At 43.3% G+C, this 20,167-nt stretch overlaps 1 protein-coding gene across 4 annotated transcripts in view; it reads right to left on the minus strand.

Moving 5' to 3' along the window:
- The window catches only part of LOC122816479 (neuronal-specific septin-3-like), a 1,898,421-nt gene that overhangs the window by 181,857 nt on the left and 1,696,397 nt on the right, over positions 1–20,167 (minus strand). For all 4 annotated transcript variants that reach the window (XM_044089300.1, XM_044089301.1, XM_044089302.1 and 1 more), the window contains one exon: positions 12,236–12,317. In XM_044089300.1, the coding sequence (XP_043945235.1) occupies positions 12,236–12,317 (82 nt within the window). The remainder of the gene's footprint in view (positions 1–12,235; positions 12,318–20,167) is intronic.

The raw sequence follows: 20,167 nt of genomic DNA on the forward strand, positions 1-20,167 counted from the left end.
CCAATAGAGGACCTGGTCCATGGCTGCATGTACTAATTCCACAGGCTCTTCAAGCACCACCGGACTGCTCACGTGTAACCTGAAACATGGTAACATGAGAGGAAAATGTATAGTCCAGTGCCCTGAGGCTTGTTCTTGCTTTGAAGTGGCACTGGCCTGAAATACACAGAAATAGGATCTGCATTACCTATCTGCTGTCCTGGTGCAATGGAACTCTGCATTTTTCTTCTAATGTATATAGCTTAGGTTAGACATTTGTGCATTCAATGAAATTCCTGGGCTCTGAAAACATTTGTACAGTCAGGGTTAGAGCTTTCTGAATTTTCTCAACAAAGGGGAACTGTTTCAGGCAGTCATCAAGATAAAAATAAATATGAACTCCTTGCAGCCTTAAGTGTGCAAACAGTGAGACTGTAAGTTTGGGAGAACACCAGTGTGTAACATGAAGTCCAAATGGTGAGGAGGTAAACCGGTAATGTACGTCTTCCATCGTGAATCTGAGAAACAGCCTGTATGTTCTGTGGATGTGAATGTGCACATAGGCATACTTCATGTCATGTCCTTTTTGGTACTACAAAAATCTTGAGTAGCATCCCCCCGTCCCCAAGACAGTTAAACCTTACAACTGCTTTCTGTCCTAAAAGTGTTCCATTATCAGCAGTGCATGCAGCAACTGGTGTGCTCCATTATCAGCAGCGCATGCAGTAACTGGTGTGCTCTATTATCAGTAGTGCATACAGTAACTGGTGTGCTCCATTATCAGTAGTGCATGCAGTAATTGGTGTGCTACATTATCAGTAGTGCGTGCAGTAACTGGTGTGTTCCATTATCAGTAGTGCATGCAGGAACTGGTGTGCTACATTATCAGTTGTGCATGCAGTAACCGGTGTGCTCCATTATCAGTAGTGCATGCAGGAACTGGTGTGCTCCATTATCAGTAGTGCATGCAGGAACTGGTGTGCTCCATTATCAGTAGTGCATGCAGTAATTGGTGTGCTACATTATCAGTAGTGCATGCACTAACTGGTGTGCTCCATTATCAGTAGTGCATGCAAGAGCTGATGTGCTCCATTATCAGTAGTGCATGCACTTACTGGTGTGCTCCATTATCAGTAGTGCATGCAGGAACTGGTGTGCTCCATTATCTGTTGTGCATGCAGGAACTGGTGTTCTCCATTAGCAGTAGTGCATGCACTAACTGGTGTGCTCCATTATCAGTAGTGCATGCACTAACTGGTGTGCTCCATTATCAGTAGTGCATGTAGGAACTGGTGTGCTCCATTAGCAGTAGTGCATGCAGGAACTGGTGTGCTCCATTATCTGTTGTGCATGAAGGAACTGGTATTTTGGCAGGAAAGGAGTGAATTTAAATAGATAGGACTGACAAAACTATATAGTGTAACCAGGACTCCACCTCCCTTAACCACTTGTCTGAGATCAGGTGAAATCACAGTAGTGTGTAAAGAAAGAGTTCAGTCTATCCCTTGTGGGTGTCCAGAGCTGGAGGAGGGAGGTTTGAAGGGGATCTGTCAGGCAATCACTTTTTCATGTTACTACTAGTGCAGGGAACAGCTCTGTCAATGTGTTGCCACGTCTGACCTTTTCTTCAATTTAACAATGTGGCTTTTCCTGGGGTTGCCTCCAGTGTTTCTACTGCTCAGACTTGATTTGTCTTATTTAAAAAGGGTCAAGCTTCAGAAGGGAAATTTCTTCAGTACATAGAACTTGTGGGATGGAAAATATGCTTAAATTGACTGCTTCAATTTCCTCTTTGTCTCTAGCCTCTTATTGATTTCCTGGGAAACACTGCAAAAATGCATTTCCTGTCCAAGGGTCCACTGCAGAGCTGTTCCTTGTCACCATTTGAAAAGGGATGAATAAGTAGTGTAGCAGGCCCGACACTGTAGTAGCAGCCCTGGAGAAATCATCTATAACACTGTATCAACATTTCCGACACTTCAGGTAGCATACCAGGCCTGATACTGTAGTAGCAGCCCTGGAGAAAGCATCTATAACACTATATCAACATTTCCGACACTTCAGATAGCATAGCAGGCCCGACATTGTAGTAGCAGCCCTGGAGAAATCATCTATAACACTGTTCCGACACTTCAGATAGCATAGCAGGCCTGACACTGTAGTAGCAGCCCTGGAGAAATCATCTATAACACTGTATCAACATTTCCGACACTTCAGATAGCATAGCAGGCCCAGAGACTATAGTAGCAGCCCTGGAGAAATCATCTGTAACACTGTATCAACATTTCTGACACTTCAGATAGCATAGCAGGCCAGACACTGTAGTAGCAGCCCTGGAGAAATCATCTATAACACTGTATCAACATTTCCAGCACTTCAGATAGCATAGCAGGCCCAACACTGTAGTAGCAGCCCTGGAGAAATCATCTATAACACTGTATCAACATTTCCGACACTTCAGATAGCATAGCAGGCCTGACACTGTAGTAGCAGCCCTGGAGAAAGCATCTATAACACTGTACCAACATTTCTGACACTTCAGATAGCATAGCAGGCCCGACACTGTAGTAGCAGCCCTGGAGAAATCATCTATAACACTGTATCAACATTTCCAGCACTTCAGATAGCATAGCAGGCCTGACACTGTAGTAGCAGCTCTGGAGAAATCATCTATAACACTGTATCAACATTTCCGACACTTCAGATAGCATAGCAGGCCTGACACTGTAGTAGCAGCCCTGGAGAAATCATCTATAACACTGTATCAACATTTCCGACACTTCAGATAGCATAGCTGGCCGACACTGTAGTAGCAGCCCTAAAGAAAGCATCTATAACACTGTATCAACATTTCCGACACTTCAGATAGCATAGCAGGCCGGACACTGTAGTAGCAGCCCTGAAGAAAGCATCTGTAACACTGTGTCAACATTTCCGACACTTCAGATTGCATAGCAGGCCTGACACTGTAGTAGCAGCCCTGGAGAAATCATCTATAACACTGTATCAACATTGCCAACACTTGAGATAGCATAGCAGGCCCAGAGACTGTAGTAGCAGCACTGGAGAAAGCATCTATAACACTGTATCAACATTTCCGACACTTCAGATAGCATAGCAGGCCTGACACTGTAGTAGCAGCCCTGGAGAAATCATCTATAACACTGTATCAACATTTCCGACACCTCAGATAGAATAGCAGGCCCAGAGACTGTAGTAGCAGCACTGGAGAAAGCATCTATAACACTGTATCAACATTTCCGACACTTCAGATAGCATAGCAGGGCTGACACTGTAGTAGCAGCCCTGGAGAAATCATCTATAACACTGTATCAACATTTCCGACACTTCAGATAGCATAGCAGGCCCAGAGACTGTATTAGCAGCACTAGAGAAAGCATCTATAACACTGTATCAACATTTCTGACACTTCAGATAGCATAGCAGGCCCAGAGACTGTAGTAGCAGTACTGGAGAAAGCATCTATAACACTGTATCAACATTTGCAGCACTTCAGAAATGCCTTCAGCCAATACCTTGATGTCCAAGAATATTTCCTTTGTACTACACTTTATTTGTTTGGTAAGTAAATGTACGTATGGACAAAGTGGATGAAGTACATACTTTCATGCAAAGCCCACCTGCAAATTCTTTTCTCCATGAAAGTCTGCAGAGTGTTTCAGCCTGGAAGTACTTTAGATTTTATATATGATTCCACAGAAATAACAGTTGCATCTACAACTAAATTCTTGTAAAAATGTTAATGATGTGTTTGTTTTCTTGACTGTTGGGGCCTTTGAATTTGGTTTCTGAGAGGCATTGTTGAACACATATTTAAGGGTCTCAATGGCAGTGCATCAGAGGGCCTAGGCTGTTCGATACCCAAAAGCTTGATATATTATTTTTGGGAGGGAATATCTCCCTGATCTTCACGATTTAAACCAAGTTAAGATTATCCCAAAAATGACATTTTGAGGTGGTGAGACTGATGAGATGCAAGCCTTCTCATTAATATCACTACACATGGAGAAGTGTATCTGGTCAATATATCCTCCTCATCCCCCCTCCAAATATAAAAAGTCCAGCAGGGCAGGTGGCTTTTTTCCCTACTCCCATCACTCACTCCAAAACAACAAGAACCTGGAGCAAGATATACTGTTTGGGTAGATCACTGGAGTACAGCAGATCACTATTCCTTAAGTTTATTTGAAATCACAATCAGGTGAAAAAACACTAAGCCAGCTAGTCCAATGCATGCCAGACATCTGATGTCTAACTGTCAGAGCCTTTTCTCAGTGATCAACAGAAGGGTGATCATTGCACATTTTCTCTACAGTGTGTAACCTTTGGATGACCCTAACACAATGACCAATAACTCAATCTTGATTGGGTATGAAAAGGGTCTGGGGAGTCTCCTTGGATGTGGAAGGTACATTCTGAGGAGCACTTACTGTAGATGTCTGTCAACTGACATTCAAATGGGGAGCTCACTTCTGCACATGACACATCTAAATAGAGGCCAGAGGATCATGTGCTGACGCTGCAACACCATCAGTAATTACTGTTGCATGCCTGATTAAATCTACTCACTGTGAACCTCCTACAGAATGACTGGTGTTTGAAACACAACAGAAGTGGCAAAAGGAAAAACCTTCTGGGTCAACAGAGTATGAAATACACCACATTTGGAGACCCCAAAATATGCAGGCCTAGGAAGGATAATTGGTTAGGTCTTTAAGGCTTTGGGTATCTCCTTCATTCTGGATCCACTCTCACTCTCTGTGGATAACTTTTTAGGTTTTTCCATCTTTCTGTGTTCCATGTGTCATCTCATTCTTTCCCTTCTGCAGTGAGCTAGGTATGGAGTAACTGCGTTTCATGAAGGATTTCTTCCTACCAAGGTAAAGGCAGACATAGTACAGTTGTGTACACTTACCATAAATGTAGATGTTCGAGTGTATTCACTGTCGCAGTCATTACATTTGGGTTATCTGCTTGCAGGTAGCCATCAGTCAGCCTGATTAACAAAGTCTTGGGTTCTGCATCAGTTGCTGTCCCTTCTTCCATGATGTCAGGTTGTCAGGGGTATAAAACATGCAGCCGATGCCATTACATCAGTTTTTCTTGCCCCAGATGTCAGGTGCCCCCCTAATGGGAAGTAATTAAGTATAAAAGTACAATGATATACCTCCAACAAAAAAGCAAATACACCAAAAAGGTTTTTAAGCATTGTAAAGGAAAGTAGAGGTATAGCCAAAAGATGTTAGGGGGCAGGAGGGAGGGTAACCAGGACTGCAACAGTGAATACACTCGAACATCTACATTTATGGAAAGTGTACACAACTGTACTATGTTCTTCATGTTTCACTGTTGCAGTCATTACATTTGGGTAGATTCCCAAAGCTATGGTTGGGAGGAGGAATTTAGATAGCATTAGGACCAGCTATAAGGCCCTGCAAGACTGCAGTGGCAAAGTCAGCTCTGGATTTAGAGAAAACTGGCAAATGATAATGTTTGGTGAAAATGTACAGAACTCCAGGTAGCAGCTTCTAGGATGTCCCTGGTAGGGATGCCTGTGAGAAAGGCTGCAGAGGTAGATGCAGCCCTGGTGGAGTGAGGTCTGATCCCCTGGGGGATAGGTTTTCCATGGTGCTTATAGCAGAAATGAATGCAATGTGCAATGCCCTATCCATTTAGAAATGGTTTGTTTTGAAATAGCCTTCCCCTCTGCCCTGCAGCAAATGCCACCAGCAGTTGTTCATATTTCCTTTGAGGTTTAGTCCTGTCCAAGTAGAATCTAAGTTGTCTGTGCACATCTAAGGAATGCATTATCCATTCCCCTTTGTTCTGTGGATTGGGAAAGAAGGTTGGCAAATGAATGGACTGATTGAGAGCCACACTGGATACCACACTGGGCATGAAGGATGGATTGGTTCTGAGGGACACCCTGTCCGCATGAAAGATGATGGAAGGCTCCACTGCCATATGGGCCTGTAATTCAGATACCCTTTTAGCTGAAGTGATTGCTAAAAGGAACGCTATTTTCCAAGAAAGAAATGTTAAGTCTGAAGTAGCAGCTGGCTGTAAAGGAGGTAGAGTGAGTTTCTCCAAAACAAAGTTAAGGTCCCAGGCTGGGGTTGGAGCTCTCCTGGGTGGTCTCAATTTTTTGGCCCCTCTGAGTAACTGCTTCAGCAGTGGATGAGAGAAGAGGGGAGGTTCTGTGTTATAATGAGCTGAAATGGCTGAAGAATGGATTTTAATGGAGGGAAAAGACAGGCCCTTGCGAAGCATCTCAGTTAAGTATTGTAAAATCTGAGGTAAATAGGGTGCTGCTGTGCTCATCCCTTGAGATTGGTTCCAGGCACAGAATCTTTTCCATTTTTCAGCATAAGATTTTCTAGTACTAGGCCTCCTTGCCTCTAAAATGATATCTATCACAGGTTTACTGAGGGATGGTAAAGGAGAGATTATGTAATTAGCCAGGCTGCAAGGTTCAGTGTTAGAAGCTGAGGGTGCAGAATCTGGTTCTCCTGCTGAGACAACTGGGATGGAGTTTGAGGCAGGTGCCATGGGGATAACCATGACACTGCGCAGGAGGGGGTACCAGTGTTGGTGTGGCCACTCTGGAGCAATCAAAATAACCCTTGGTTTGTCCTGTTTGATTTTTAGTAATACTTTGGAGAGCAGAGGCAGAATAGGGGAAGGCATAGACTGATAGGTTTTTCCAGCTGAAGGACAGAGCATCCACTTTCCAGGCTTGTTTGTGGGGAGTCCTTGTGCAAAATTTGTCCAATTGGTAGTTCTGGGGAGAGGCAAACAGGTCTATATCAGGGCTCCCCCATTTGCTTGTCAACATGTTGAAAATCCTTGGTTCCAGTTTCCACTCGTGTGGGTCCATGAGGTTTCTGCTTAGTCCATCTGCCAGTGTATTTAATTTTCCTGGCAGGAATTGAGCTTGTAGGTGCACTTGGTAGCTCAAGGCTGTGTTCCACAATGCCATGGCTAGTCTGCAGAGGGGGTAAGAATGTGTACCCCCCCTGCTTGTTTATGTACCACATAACAGTGGTGTTGTCCATCTTTACCATTAGATGTCCTGGAATAATGTGGTCCTTGAAGGCTGTCAGGGCATTCTGTACAGCTAACATTTCTTTTTGGTTGCTATGCAGGTGCATTTGACTTAGGTTCCATTTGCCCTGAATGCACTTCCCTGCCAGGTGAGCCCCCCATGCATAGTCTGATGCATCTGTTGTTAGGGTTTGGGCAGCAGGGGATGGTGTTAAAGGTAGTCCCTTGTTTTGGTGGCAGGCCTCTGCCCACCAAAGGAACTCTATGCAAAGGCAAGGTATGATAGGAATCATTGCTTCTAGGTCCTGAGAATGTTGACACCATAGGCTTTTTAGATACCACTGCAGTTTCTTCATATACAGTCTTGCATATGGAATTAGAAGAATGCAGGAGGCCATGAACCCCAAGGCTTGCAGTATTTGTCTTGCAGATAGCAGGGTTTTTGTGGCCACTTGTTTGATGTAGGTTGTCAAATGAATTTGTTTCTCTGGCGTGAGGAAAGCCATCTGGGAAGTTGTATTCAATCTTGCTCCCAGGAATATAATTTGTTGACAGGGTACCAGATATGATTTATTTTCATTTATGGTGTACCCCAGACAAGTTAGAACCCTTTGTACAAAGGCCAGCTGATTCAAAAGTATGTCCTGGCTTTCTGCCTGAATTAGACAATCATCCAGGTATGGGTATATTTGAATATTTATTTGCCTGCAAAATGCAATAACTGGAACTAGGCACTTTGTGACTATCCTGGGCACAGTAGATAAGCCAAAGGGCAGTGGAGAAAACTGATAGTGCATGTAGCCTGCTTTGACGCATAGGTATCTTCTGCAAGATACCTTGACTGGGATGTGCAGGTATGCTTCTTTTAAATCTAGTGTTGCCAACCAGGCATCTTTGCCTAGCATAGGAAGTAACTGGTGAAGAGACAGCATCTTGAATTTTGGAATCTCCAAAAAGGTGTTTAAAGTAGACAGGTCCAGGATAGGATGCCATGAATTGTCTTTTCTGGGTACCAGGAAAAGTCTCGAGTAGAAACCTTGTCCTTTTTCCTCTTCTGGTACCAGTTGAATAGCCCCCATGCTTAAGAGAGAAAGTACTTGTTTTTGGGCCCCTGCCCACTGATTTGGAGGTAGGTCCAGCCACCTGCTTGGTGTTGGCAACATGTGGAAGTGAAATCTGTATCCCTGGGACACTATATTTAAAACCCATTTGTCCTGGAGTTCCCAGTTCTTTGCATGAAGAACAATCTTTCCCCCCAAAGGGGCAGTCAAGTTGATAAGTGCTTGGAAATTTTAAAAGGAAGTCATTGAGATAGTTTACCATAGGGGGGAGTCTTATTACTCCCAGATTTGGAAGTGGAGGCCCCCCACTGCTTAGTTCTGTGTGTCCCCTGGGACTGAAACCTGGGGGTGTTGCTGTATCTGGGTTTGGCTTGAGAAGACCTGGAAGGGGTTGGAAAGGACCAATTCTTAGAGGGACAGTGCCTAATAAATCTAGGAGGCTGAATTTGTAAGAAATCTTTAACAGCTTGCATAGATTTAGCTTTATCTTCCATCTTTTTGAGAACTTCCTCAGCCTTGTTGCCAAACTGGCGGTCCTGATTTAAGGGAGCATCCAACAATTTAGCTTTAACATGATAAGGCAAAGATTGCTCCTTAAGCCAAGCATGCCTTCTGAGCATAGACCTAGTAACAGCAGTCCTGCAAGAGGCCTCTAATGAATCAAAACCACATTGCAAAGTATGTTTTCCAACTTGTTCAGCAGAATGCATTAAAGCCTGTAATTCTTTATTTTCTACACAGTCAGGAATCAACATCATTTTCTGTTTAAGCAATCCAATAACATGTTGCTGATTGTTTCACATATGAAACTGGCAGTTTAAAGGCCTAATGGCCGAGGTTGGAGAAGTGTAAACCTTCTTACCCCATCTATCCAGCACCCTGGAGTCTATCAGAAGGGGTAGGATTTTTAGCAGTAGAAGACTTAATGCCCTTGGGCCCCTGTGAAATAGTCTCTGGATCCACAACAGGATTTTTGAAAAGGAATTTGTGTGACTTAGGGACCACGTAGTATCTGTTAGGTTTTCTGGGAGCAGGAGGCAAGGAATCAGGGCCCAAACTAAATTCCGAAAAAGCATCATCAACAATGTCTAGTACAGGAGGAATAGCTAAAGGCCTATGATGATGTAGGAGTAAGAAATCCCTAAGCCTCTTTTTTGAATCAGAAAAATTCTGGCTTTCCCAGTGGAAATGCTCCCTTAGAGTATGTAAAGTTTTCCCAAAAGAAAAATCCTCTGGAGGGGAAGCAGAGGGAATGGAGTCCTCTGCATCAGAATCCTCATAAGTAGATAAGGGCAAATCCAGATCATCAGAAGAATCAGAAAAAACAGAATCCTGGTCAGAAGATTCATTAACAACTTCAGTCCTAGGCCTCTTAGAAGGGGGGGGGGGATTGGCTACCCCTGATTAGAGTTATTAGATCTTCAGCCATTCTTATAATTTGTTTTTTAGGCATAGAGGCCTGAGCATGTGGCCTGGGCTGGGAGTCATTTTTTTAGGCATGGCTCAAGATTTAGGCCTAAGTGTAGAAGGAGGCGTCGATTTAATATGCAAGTCCATAGGCCTGAATACACCCTCAGAAGCCGATGCCTGCTAAGCAGCTCTGGACCCATCCAAGGTAGAGATATCCACAGGTTCCATAGTTGAAGCATCTCGCGGCATACCGGACTCCAAATGGGTCTCAGTAGAGGCCTGAGAATCAGAAATAGTGGTTATCAGGGGCTGCAAAAGTGCCTCACTGAGTACCGGAGAACTGGCGACTGGCTTAGGAGAAGCGTCATCGGCAGTTTTGGATCTCGGCGGCCTGTCCCTGTCTTTATCTTTGCATTTTCTTTGAATCTCGGTAGTCGGATGGCTAAGCGATGACATTTTTGGATAATTAAACCGAGAACCGAAATATTTAGAGGAGAAAATATACTGACGACGGACAGTGCGCTGATTAAATAAAGCACAAAACCAACAGCAAGATACGTCGTGGTCAATGCCTAGGCAAGGAATACAGTACAAATGAAAATCTTTATGAGGTATTTGCTTTCCACAAGTAATGCAATTATTAACTTTCACTGACATCGGAAGGAGCAAGAAAAAGTTTTCCCAATGGGGTACTTAGCTTTAGTTGAAGACTTCGGTTCTGAAACTCGAAAATGAAAATTTCAGGAGTCGGACGACTGACACTTGAGAACTGCTTCTGCTTTGGGCACCGCATGGCAAGAAAGACTAATGTAATGGCGTCAGCTGCATGTTTTATACCCCTGACGACCTGATGTCATGGAAGAAGGGACAGCAACCGACGCAGGACCCAAGACTTTGTTAATCAGGCTGACTGAGGGCTACCTGCAAGCAGATAACCAAAATGTAATGACTGCAACAGTGAAACATGAAGAACATCCATTATAGTAAAGTCAGGAGCTTGAGGTGTTCCCCATCTGACCTAAGATTTCTGTTTCCCCTTTCAACAGTATTATTGATGAGAATAACACGATTTTTTTCATGAATCAACTTCATGGTTTCACCTAAGCAAACAGACACTGCAAATGACGACCTTTAAAGGGAATCTATCACCCACAAAAATATTTGTTGACAGACTTTTCCAGGAAAGTCCCCCGGGATGCAACAGATACCATTATTGCCTCATAGTAAAAGGTTCTCTGGTTGATTCTTGGCTGGAGTGCCTTCTGTGTGGAGCCTCCATGTCATCAATGTGATCACATGGGTTTCCACTAGATGCTCCAATTTCCTCCCACATTCAAAAGACGAACAGTAGGTGGATTGGACACTCTAAATTGGCCATAGGTGTGAGTGTGCATGTGAGTGTGTGGCATGGAAGAACAGTTATGGCAGGACTAGCCATTCTTTGGTGTGAACCTCGGTTTTAGTTGATTGTCACTATTGAAGTAAAATCCTGACCCCATGTGCAAAAATTGGGAAAAGGGGTTGTGGACAGATGGATTTTCCAGGACAGTCATCTGACTTCAAAACAGATATGGATAAATGAACAAGATCAATAATTAGATATTTTTTTTTTCAGAAAAAGCCAAAATGAGATTTACTATGCTTCAGAGCTGTCATAGAAGTCACCAATGGGCAGGCATGTTAAGAGAAGTTACTGCTCACTTCAATGGCAGAAAAGAAGTGAAGCTACAGTGAGTTACACTCTCCTTCACTGCTAGTTTTCTGGATGACGGCCTCAGAATGGGAGATAACCTCATTTCCTTAGGAATGTCCAACTGCCCACCAGATCTTGCTAGGAGAGTGATGCTCACCTTCAGTTATCGCCACTCATTCATCTTAAGAAGACACTGCAGCAAAGATTGTTACACCAAATATATGCCATGTTACTATTAGTGCATTACTAGTACTAAAGCAATAAAATATACATCAAATGGTTATGAACAGATTATGAAGCCAGATGAGAAGATCCTTACTTACCAGGCTGTTAATTTTTTCTGCTAATGGATAAGCTGTTGATGCAAGGGTCCCAAGGAAGTAATGGCATACATTAGACAACTCTGGTTTACCTATCCCTATGTGACAAGGTATGCACTTACTGAAAATGGAGCTCTTTGAAATTCAAGACCTCCAGAATTAAGAACTTTAACACCAGTGCTGCTGTGGGAACCCCAACACACAACAAAGTAAACACTTACCCAGAAATATTGTAAGTTCAGAGATGGTATATAAATAAAATAAGGTGCAAATGGGCAAATCTCCCACCCCAATGGAAGCTTGCAGGATCTGACTTCCTTAATATCACAGGTCAGATGTTTATTAGTGTCTGCAATTAAGATAGGCAAGCAAATGAAGTGTTGGTAACAGGAGTAACAGAACATCTCATTTCATTTTCCGTGGATTAGGATGTGGTCAGGTGTGCATCAACAGCTCAGTACATCTTTACAGAACTGTGGCCATAACTGGGAAACGTACTAAATGCTTGGGTGTAATAAAACACTGTTTGAGTGTATGCATTTGTCTAAAAGGTAGAGTAAAACTGTACATTAATATATGGTGATGTATATAGCTTTCTTTACATACAGCTTAAAAGATTTATGACAATCCGAATGACAGCATTTCTGTGCATTAGTGTTTATATATCAAACAGATCATACACGAATACTACTAAAAACCAAACATACCAGTTTTCATTGTTAATCTGGTCCCCAAATCCTGGTGTGTCAATAACTGTCAGCTTCAATTTAACACCTTTCTCTTCGATAACTGTAAAAAAAAAAATCAAAGTTTTTACTTGCAAACTAATACTGGATGAATTAACATTAAACTATTAGCCACCATCATTTCATTTCATTTTTTTTTTTTTTGCTGAAAAATAGCAGCACTATAGGACTGCAACCACTAGATCTACTTAGAAGTGCCCTGGCACTAATTAAATATGGCAAATGTATACAATGGAGTAGCAAAAAGATCTGAAGAAGCAGAAACTTCTTGTGGTCTGAAATACAGCACAGTGATCTTAAATCTTACATCTGTATATTTAATTAGTTATTCCATATCATTTGTTGTTTTGTAAACATGTGCTTATCATTTTAATGAGTGTCACTTTTAAGTGATTTATCCCATAACAAAGCAACACTCACTAATGTCTGTGAAATATATTATGGAAGCTTTACAGCATGGAGACCAGAGAAGGAAGATGCCATATCTCATTAATGAGAGACAATAAATTGCTTGGATTTATGATTGCCATATGATAAGCCATGGTACACATATACACATTTATGGGAAGGTCACACATTTCTACTGGTGTTTGTAGTAGAAATGCATACAGTCCCATCACAAGGTAGATTACAGTTTAAGCATGCATAACTGCCATATATCAACTGAGGAAAGAAGGCAGTTTCAATGTACGTAATCATCATGTGTCACTAAAAGTAAGAGTACAGTTTCAGTGTATGTAACCATCACATGTCATTAGAGGGTAAAGTACAGTCTAATGTACCATCATATGTCCCTAAGGGGAAGAATACATTATCAGTGGGCAAAACCAATATTTATCTCCAGAGGGATATATACATTCTCAGTGTACATCACCATGAAGTTTTTCCAGAGGGAAGACTACATTCTCACTATGAATAACCACCATGTATCACCAGAAAGTACTCTGCAGTTTCATTAAGGATAACCATCATATCTCACTAGAGGAACAAGCATAGTCTCACTACGTTTAACCATCATATGTCACAAGAGGTAGGAGCACAGTATCACTATGGGTAACCATCATGTGTCACCAAAGGGATGAGCTGGGTTTCTCTATGTCTAACCATCATATGTCACAAGAGGGAGGAGCACAGTCTCACTTTGGATAACTATCATGTGTCACCAAAGGGAAGAGCTGAGTTTCACTATGTCTAACCATCATATGTCACCAGAGGGAGGAGCACAGTCTTACTACGGATAACTATCACATGTCACCAGAGGGAACTGCACAGTCTCAGTATGGACAGCCATCATGTATCACCAGAGGGAAGTGTACACTCTCACTATGGATAACTATCATGTGAGATGAGAAGGAAGTGTACAGTCTCACTATGTCTAACCATCATATGTCACCAGAGGGAGGAGCACAGTCTCACTATGGATAACCATTATGTGTCACCAAAGGGAAGAGCTGGGTTTCACTATGTCTAACCATCATAGGTCACAAGAGGGAGGAGCACAGTCTCACTATGGATAACTATCATGTGTCACCAAAGGGAAGAGCTGAGTTTCACTATGTCTAACCATCATATGTCACCAGAGGGAGGAGCACAGTCTTACTATGGATAACTATCACATGTCACCAGAGGGAACTGCACAGTCTCAGTATGGACAGCCATCATGTATCACCAGAGGGAAGTGTACACTCTCACTATGGATAAATATCATGTGAGATGAGAAGGAAGTGTACAGTCTCACTATGGATAACCATCATGTGTCACCAGAGGGAAGAGCACAGTCTCACTATGGGCAAGCATCATGTTTCAGCAGAGGCAATAGCTCAGTCTCACTATGAATAATCATCATGTGTCACCAGAGGGAAGAGCACAGTCTCACTATAGATAACCATCATGTTTTACCAGAGGCAATAGCTCAGTCTCACTACGGATAATCATGTGTCACCAGAGGGAAGAGCACAGTCTCACTATGGATAACCATCATGTTTCACCAGAGGCAATAGCTCAGTCTCACTACGGATAATCATGTGTCACCAGAGGAAGAAAGTCTCACTATGGATAACCATCATGTATTACCAGAGGGAAGTGTACAGTACAGTCTCGCTATGGATAACCATCATGTGTCACCAGAGGGAAGAACACAGTTGCACTATGGATAACTATCACATGTCACCAGATGGAACTGCACAGTCTCAGTATGGATAACTACCATGTGTCACCAGAGGGAAGATCACATTCTCAATATGGACAACTACCATGTATCGCCATGGGGCAGACTGCAGTTTCAATAAGGATAACCATCATATCTCACTAAAGGGAAGAGAACAGTCTCAGTGGGGATAACTACATTTTGTATCCAGGAAAAAAAGAGTACACTCAGTTTGTGTAACCTTCATATGTCACAAGAGGGAAGAATACAGTTTCAGCATACCCAACAGTAAAGTATATTCAGACAGAAGATTACATTCTCACTATCGATATCAATCATGTGTGACCAGAGGGCAGACTGCAGTCTCACTATGGATACCCATCATGTATGACCAGGGGGCAGACTGCAGTCTCACTATGGATACTCTTATGTGTGACGAGGGGGCAGACTGCAGTATCACTATGGATAACCATCATGTGTGACCAGGGGGAAGACTGCAGTCTAACTATGGATACCCATCATGTGTGACTAGAGGGCAGACTGCAGTCTCACTATGGATACCCATCATGTGTGACCAGAGGGCAGACTGCAGTCTCACCATGGATACCCATCATATGTGACCAGAGGGCAGACTGCAGTCACACTATGGATACTCTTATGTGTGACCAGGGGGCAGACTGCAGTCTCACTATGGATACCTATCATGTGTAACCAGGGGGCAGACTGCAGTCTCACTACAGATACCCATCATGTGTGACCATGGGGCAGACTGCAGTCTCATTATGGATACCCATCATGTGTGACCAGAGGGCAGACTGCAGTCTCACTATGGATACCAGGGGGCAGACTGCAGTCTCACTATGGATACCCTTCATGTGTGACCAGGGGGCAGACTGCAGTCTCATTATGGATACCCATCATGTGTGACCAGAGGGCAGACTGCAGTCTCACTATGGATACCAGGGGGCAGACTGCAGTCTCACTATGGATACCCTTCATGTGTGACCAGGGGGCAGACTGCAGTCTCACTATGGATACCCATCATGTGTGACCAGGGGGAGACTGCAATCTCACTATGGATACCCATCATGTGTGACCAGAGGGCAGACTGCAGTCACACTATGGATACTCTTATGTGTGACCAGGGGGCAGACTGCAGTCTCACTATGGATACCTATCATGTGTAACCAGGGGGCAGACTGCAGTCTCACTACAGATACCCATCATGTGTGACCAGGGGGCAGACTGCAGTCTAATTATGGATACCCATCATGTGTGACCAGAGGGCAGACTGCAGTCTCACTATGGATATCAGGGGGTAGACTGCAGTCTCACTATGGATACCCTTCATGTGTGACCAGGGGGCAGACTGCAGTCTCATTATGGATACCCATCATGTGTGACCAGAGGGCAGACTGCAGTCTCACTATGGATACCAGGGGGCAGACTGCAGTCTCACTATGGATACCCTTCATGTGTGACCAGGGGGCAGACTGCAGTCTCACTATGGATACCCATCATGTGTGACCAGGGGGAGACTGCAATCTCACTATGGATACCCATCATGTGTGACCAGGGGGCAGACTGAAGTCTCAATATGGATACCCATCATTTGTGACCAAGGGGTAGACTGCAGTCTCACTATGGATAACCATCATGTGTGACCAGGGGGCAGACTGCAATCTCACTATAGATACCCATCATGTGTGACCAGGGGGCAAATTGCAGTCTCACTATGGATACCCATCATGTGTGACCAGGGGGCAGACTGCAGTCTCACTATGGATAACCATCATGTGTGACCAGAGAGCAGACTGCAGTCTCACTATGGATACCCATGGTGTGTGACCATAGGCAGACTGCAGTCTCACTATAGATAACCATCATGTAAGATGATATGGATACCCATCATGTGTGGCCAGGGGGCAGATTGCAGTCTCACTATGGATACCCTTCATGTGTGACCAGGGGGCAGACTGCAGTCTCACTATGGATAACCATCATGTGTGACCAGAGGGCAGACTGCAGTCTCACTATGGATACCCATCATGTGCGACCAGGGGGCAGACTACAGTCTTAGTATGGATACCCATCATGTGTGACCAGGGGGCAGACTGCAGTCTCACTACGGATACCCTTATTATGTGTGACCAGGGGGCAGACTGGAGTCTCACTATGGATAACCATCATGTAAGATGACAGGGAAGAGCACAGTCTCATAGATTTATAGATTCAGAGATTTACTAAGCTAATGACCCAGGGGGATTTCTAAGCCTAGCCAAGTTTTCCCAAAAGAATAACGATGTCCTGTATACAAATAGGACATTGAGGGCCAGGCATTTATAAGCTACCTCTGTCCATAAGGGATATGAATGCAAGTAGAGACATGGAGGTTGAGCCCTGAAAGGACAAAGCTAGGAATAGCAAAAAATAAACATCCACACCCTAGGGTAAAAAACACACCAAAAAAACAAGGGAGGTGGAGGGGAAGGAGTGGCTACTGCAGCCGTGATCATTCAAACATCTACTGTTATGGTAAGTTTACTTACACGTCTGTACATTGAACATAGAACATTTCAACTTACATAACTCTATTGATCACTGCTGTAGTAGCTTTAGCCATGTGGGCAGATTTCCATAGCTAACTATCCTTGGCAGGTGAAAGGAGGAGGGTCTAGAAGCCCCTGGAGAAAGGTCCTAGCAAAGCATGATCTAGACCTACAGAAGGAATCCAGTTTATAGTGCTTTCTAAAAGCATATACAGAGGACCAAGTAGCAGCTTCTAGAATACTTCTAGAATCCAACCCTTTCAAAAACACATAGAAGAAGCCAAGGTAATTTTAGAGTGGGCCTTGACCCTCCCTGAAACAGATTTGTAATGGTGAGTATAACAAAAGGTTATAGTCTTATACAGCTATTTGGAAATGGTCTGTTTTAATATCCATTTGTCACTTTTTCTTATCTTCATAAGACATGAACAACTGATCTGATGATCCGAAAGATTTAGTTCTGTCAAGGTACTACCTGAGTTGTCTGTGGACATTCAAGGTATGGATTATCCTTTCTCCTTCATTTTTAGGTTTTGGAAAGAATGACTTAAAGTAAACTCATATACCACTTTAGGCATAAAAGATGGATTAGTTCTCAAAGAAACCCTGTCCTTCTGGAGAATGAGGTAGTGTTGACTCACTATACAAGATTGCAACTCAGATAACCTTCTTGCAGAGGTCAAAACAGTGAATAAAACTGTTTTCCATGTTAAGAAACTCAATCAGCATGATTAGCTCAAATGGAGCAAGTGCTACTTTAAATTAATATCCCAACGAGGGTCCACCGGTTTGCTTGGAGGCCTCTTATGCAATCCCCTTTCAAGAGTGTTTTGATATGTGACTGCCTTAAAATAGGAGGATCCATGGGCAGACATGCTGAAATGACTGTCAAATGAACCTTAACAGAGGAATAAGAAAGACCATAGGATAGTAACTCACAGATACTGTAAAACCAGAGAAGAACTAGACCTGAATGGGTGCTAGTTATGTTGTTGACACCAACTAGAAAACCTTTTCCATTGCTAATACATAATTTTCTAGTAGCAGACTTTCTTGCCCCCATTACTACTTGCTGCACATCCCCAGAAAACAGGTGCCTAAAAGGAACTAAGACCCTATCATCCACTGAAGATGACTGATGTTGGAGTGTATCAACCCCCCTTGCTCTTGTATGAGTAGAACCACTCTGTGAGGAAAGCTTGTGATAATTGCTCATGGCCATTTCCAAAAGAAGGGAGAAGCATGGCTGCCTGGGCCAGAAGGGAGTCACTACAGCGATCTTGGGGATTCCTTCTGAATTTTCAGAAGTACCCTAGGTATTAGTAGAAAGGGTGAAAAGGCAAACAGGAGCATTCTGTACAAGGAAAGAAAAGGCATCTGTCTTCCAGGACTTCTTGCAAGCAGTCCTGGAACAGAATTTTTCCAGTTGATTGTTCAAATTGGAGGCAACGTAGTCTACTTCAATAACTCCCCACAGATGGATCAAATCTCAGAAGACACACGGATCTAGTTTCCATTCATGAAGGTCTGCCCTGGTCCTGCTCAGTTTGTCTGCCATACAATTTTGCTCTGACAGAATGTAGGATGCCTATTGCATAAGACTGTACTGTGAAATTATATCCCAAGCCAACATGGCTAATCTGCAGAGAGGGTACAACCTGGTTCTTCTTTGCTTGTTGATGAACCACATCACTATGGTACTGTCTGTAACCACTTGAAGAGGTCCGGGGGACCAAAGATGGTTCAGAGAATTGAGTGCCTTGATCAGGGCAAGCATCTCCTTAATATTTATGCACTTGCTTATGTCCTAGTCCCCATCCACTGGTCTAGGTTGTGCTTAAATTAGATAATAGACAAACTCAGCTTCATATGGATGGGAAGCCTGTTCCATTGGAGGGCAGTCTCTGGGACACATATCTGTCTCTCGAGTATATTCTGTTTAAGTCACATACAAAATTCAGGTCCTTAGGCCTTGTATTTCTGGTACTGTATGACTTATGAATATGCAGGTGATTCATAAGTGTGGGGTTTGTGGATGCCTTGTAAGCCAGGTATAGATCACCCTTCAGCAATCTATAGGAAACTGAATAGAGGGAAAGGGCTTTTATGCACTCTCTGTAAGGCAGGCTTGTTACACCTTGTATTATTTTTGTAAGGGACCTCTCAGGTCACTCTAGTTGCTGCACATGGTTGGTCAGATACATACACAAGGGGGCACTGTACTCTATGATTGGTCTGATAAGGGCAGAGTATAGTGTGATAATGACCTCTTTGGACCTAGATGACATGCCCTTACTTATAAGTTGCACAACATAAAAGGATTTCCTCATCATTGTGGCCATGTGGTGGTCAAAGGTAAGGCTAAGTAATGTCTACATGCGTACTGAGATCCCTGACCATTGGGTTGACTCTTAAGGGCATATTATCAACATGATAATTAGCCGAGATGGCTGACTTCCCAAAGGGTACAATTATGCATTTCTTAACACTGAGTTTAAGACTATGGTTTTGGCATCATTTGTTAGTCTGAAATAGGACTACTTGAAGAATGCTAGTGTCTGCAGGGTAGTCAATGGTAACCCCCAGCTTGTAATCATCTGCAAGCTTAGTCAGCCATAAACCTTCAGTGTTTGCTTCCACTTCAGAGAAATAGATGCTTAAAAGGAGTGGGTCCAATTCTGAGCCCTGCGGGACTCCACTAATAACTGGTCTCTTGTTGGAGGTAGCCTCACCTATTTTGACCTCCTATCGGTGAGTTAGCTGGCTATCCAGTAGGTGATAAAAGGATTTGTACCTAATTTAGTCAGCTTGTCCATAATGTCTGAGTGGGGTACTGTATCAAAAGCCTTGGCCAGGTTGAGGTAAACTTTGTGGACAATCTTGACCTCATCCATTGCTTTGGTGACAGTCTCAAATAAGTCCACCATATTTAACAGGCATGGCCTTCCTTTAACAAAGCTGAACTGTGATGGGTCCAGGGTTTGCAGGATATCTATGTCCTCATTTATCATGTCCATGATCATTCTTTCCATGGCCTTACTCATGAAGCTGGTCGGACTTATGGGCCTGTAGTTACCTGGATCAGTGGATGGACCTTCTTTGTACAAGGGAATGACTGTAGCACCAGCTGAAAAGTTATGCAATTGGACAAAAGAAGTCATGTTTCACGCTATTTAGTAAGCATCCTGGGATGTCTTT

The sequence above is a fragment of the Protopterus annectens genome, chromosome 12.part0 (assembly GCF_019279795.1).
Source record: "Protopterus annectens isolate FY-2018-M chromosome 12.part0, PAN1.0, whole genome shotgun sequence".
Classification (NCBI taxonomy): domain Eukaryota; kingdom Metazoa; phylum Chordata; order Ceratodontiformes; family Protopteridae; genus Protopterus; species Protopterus annectens.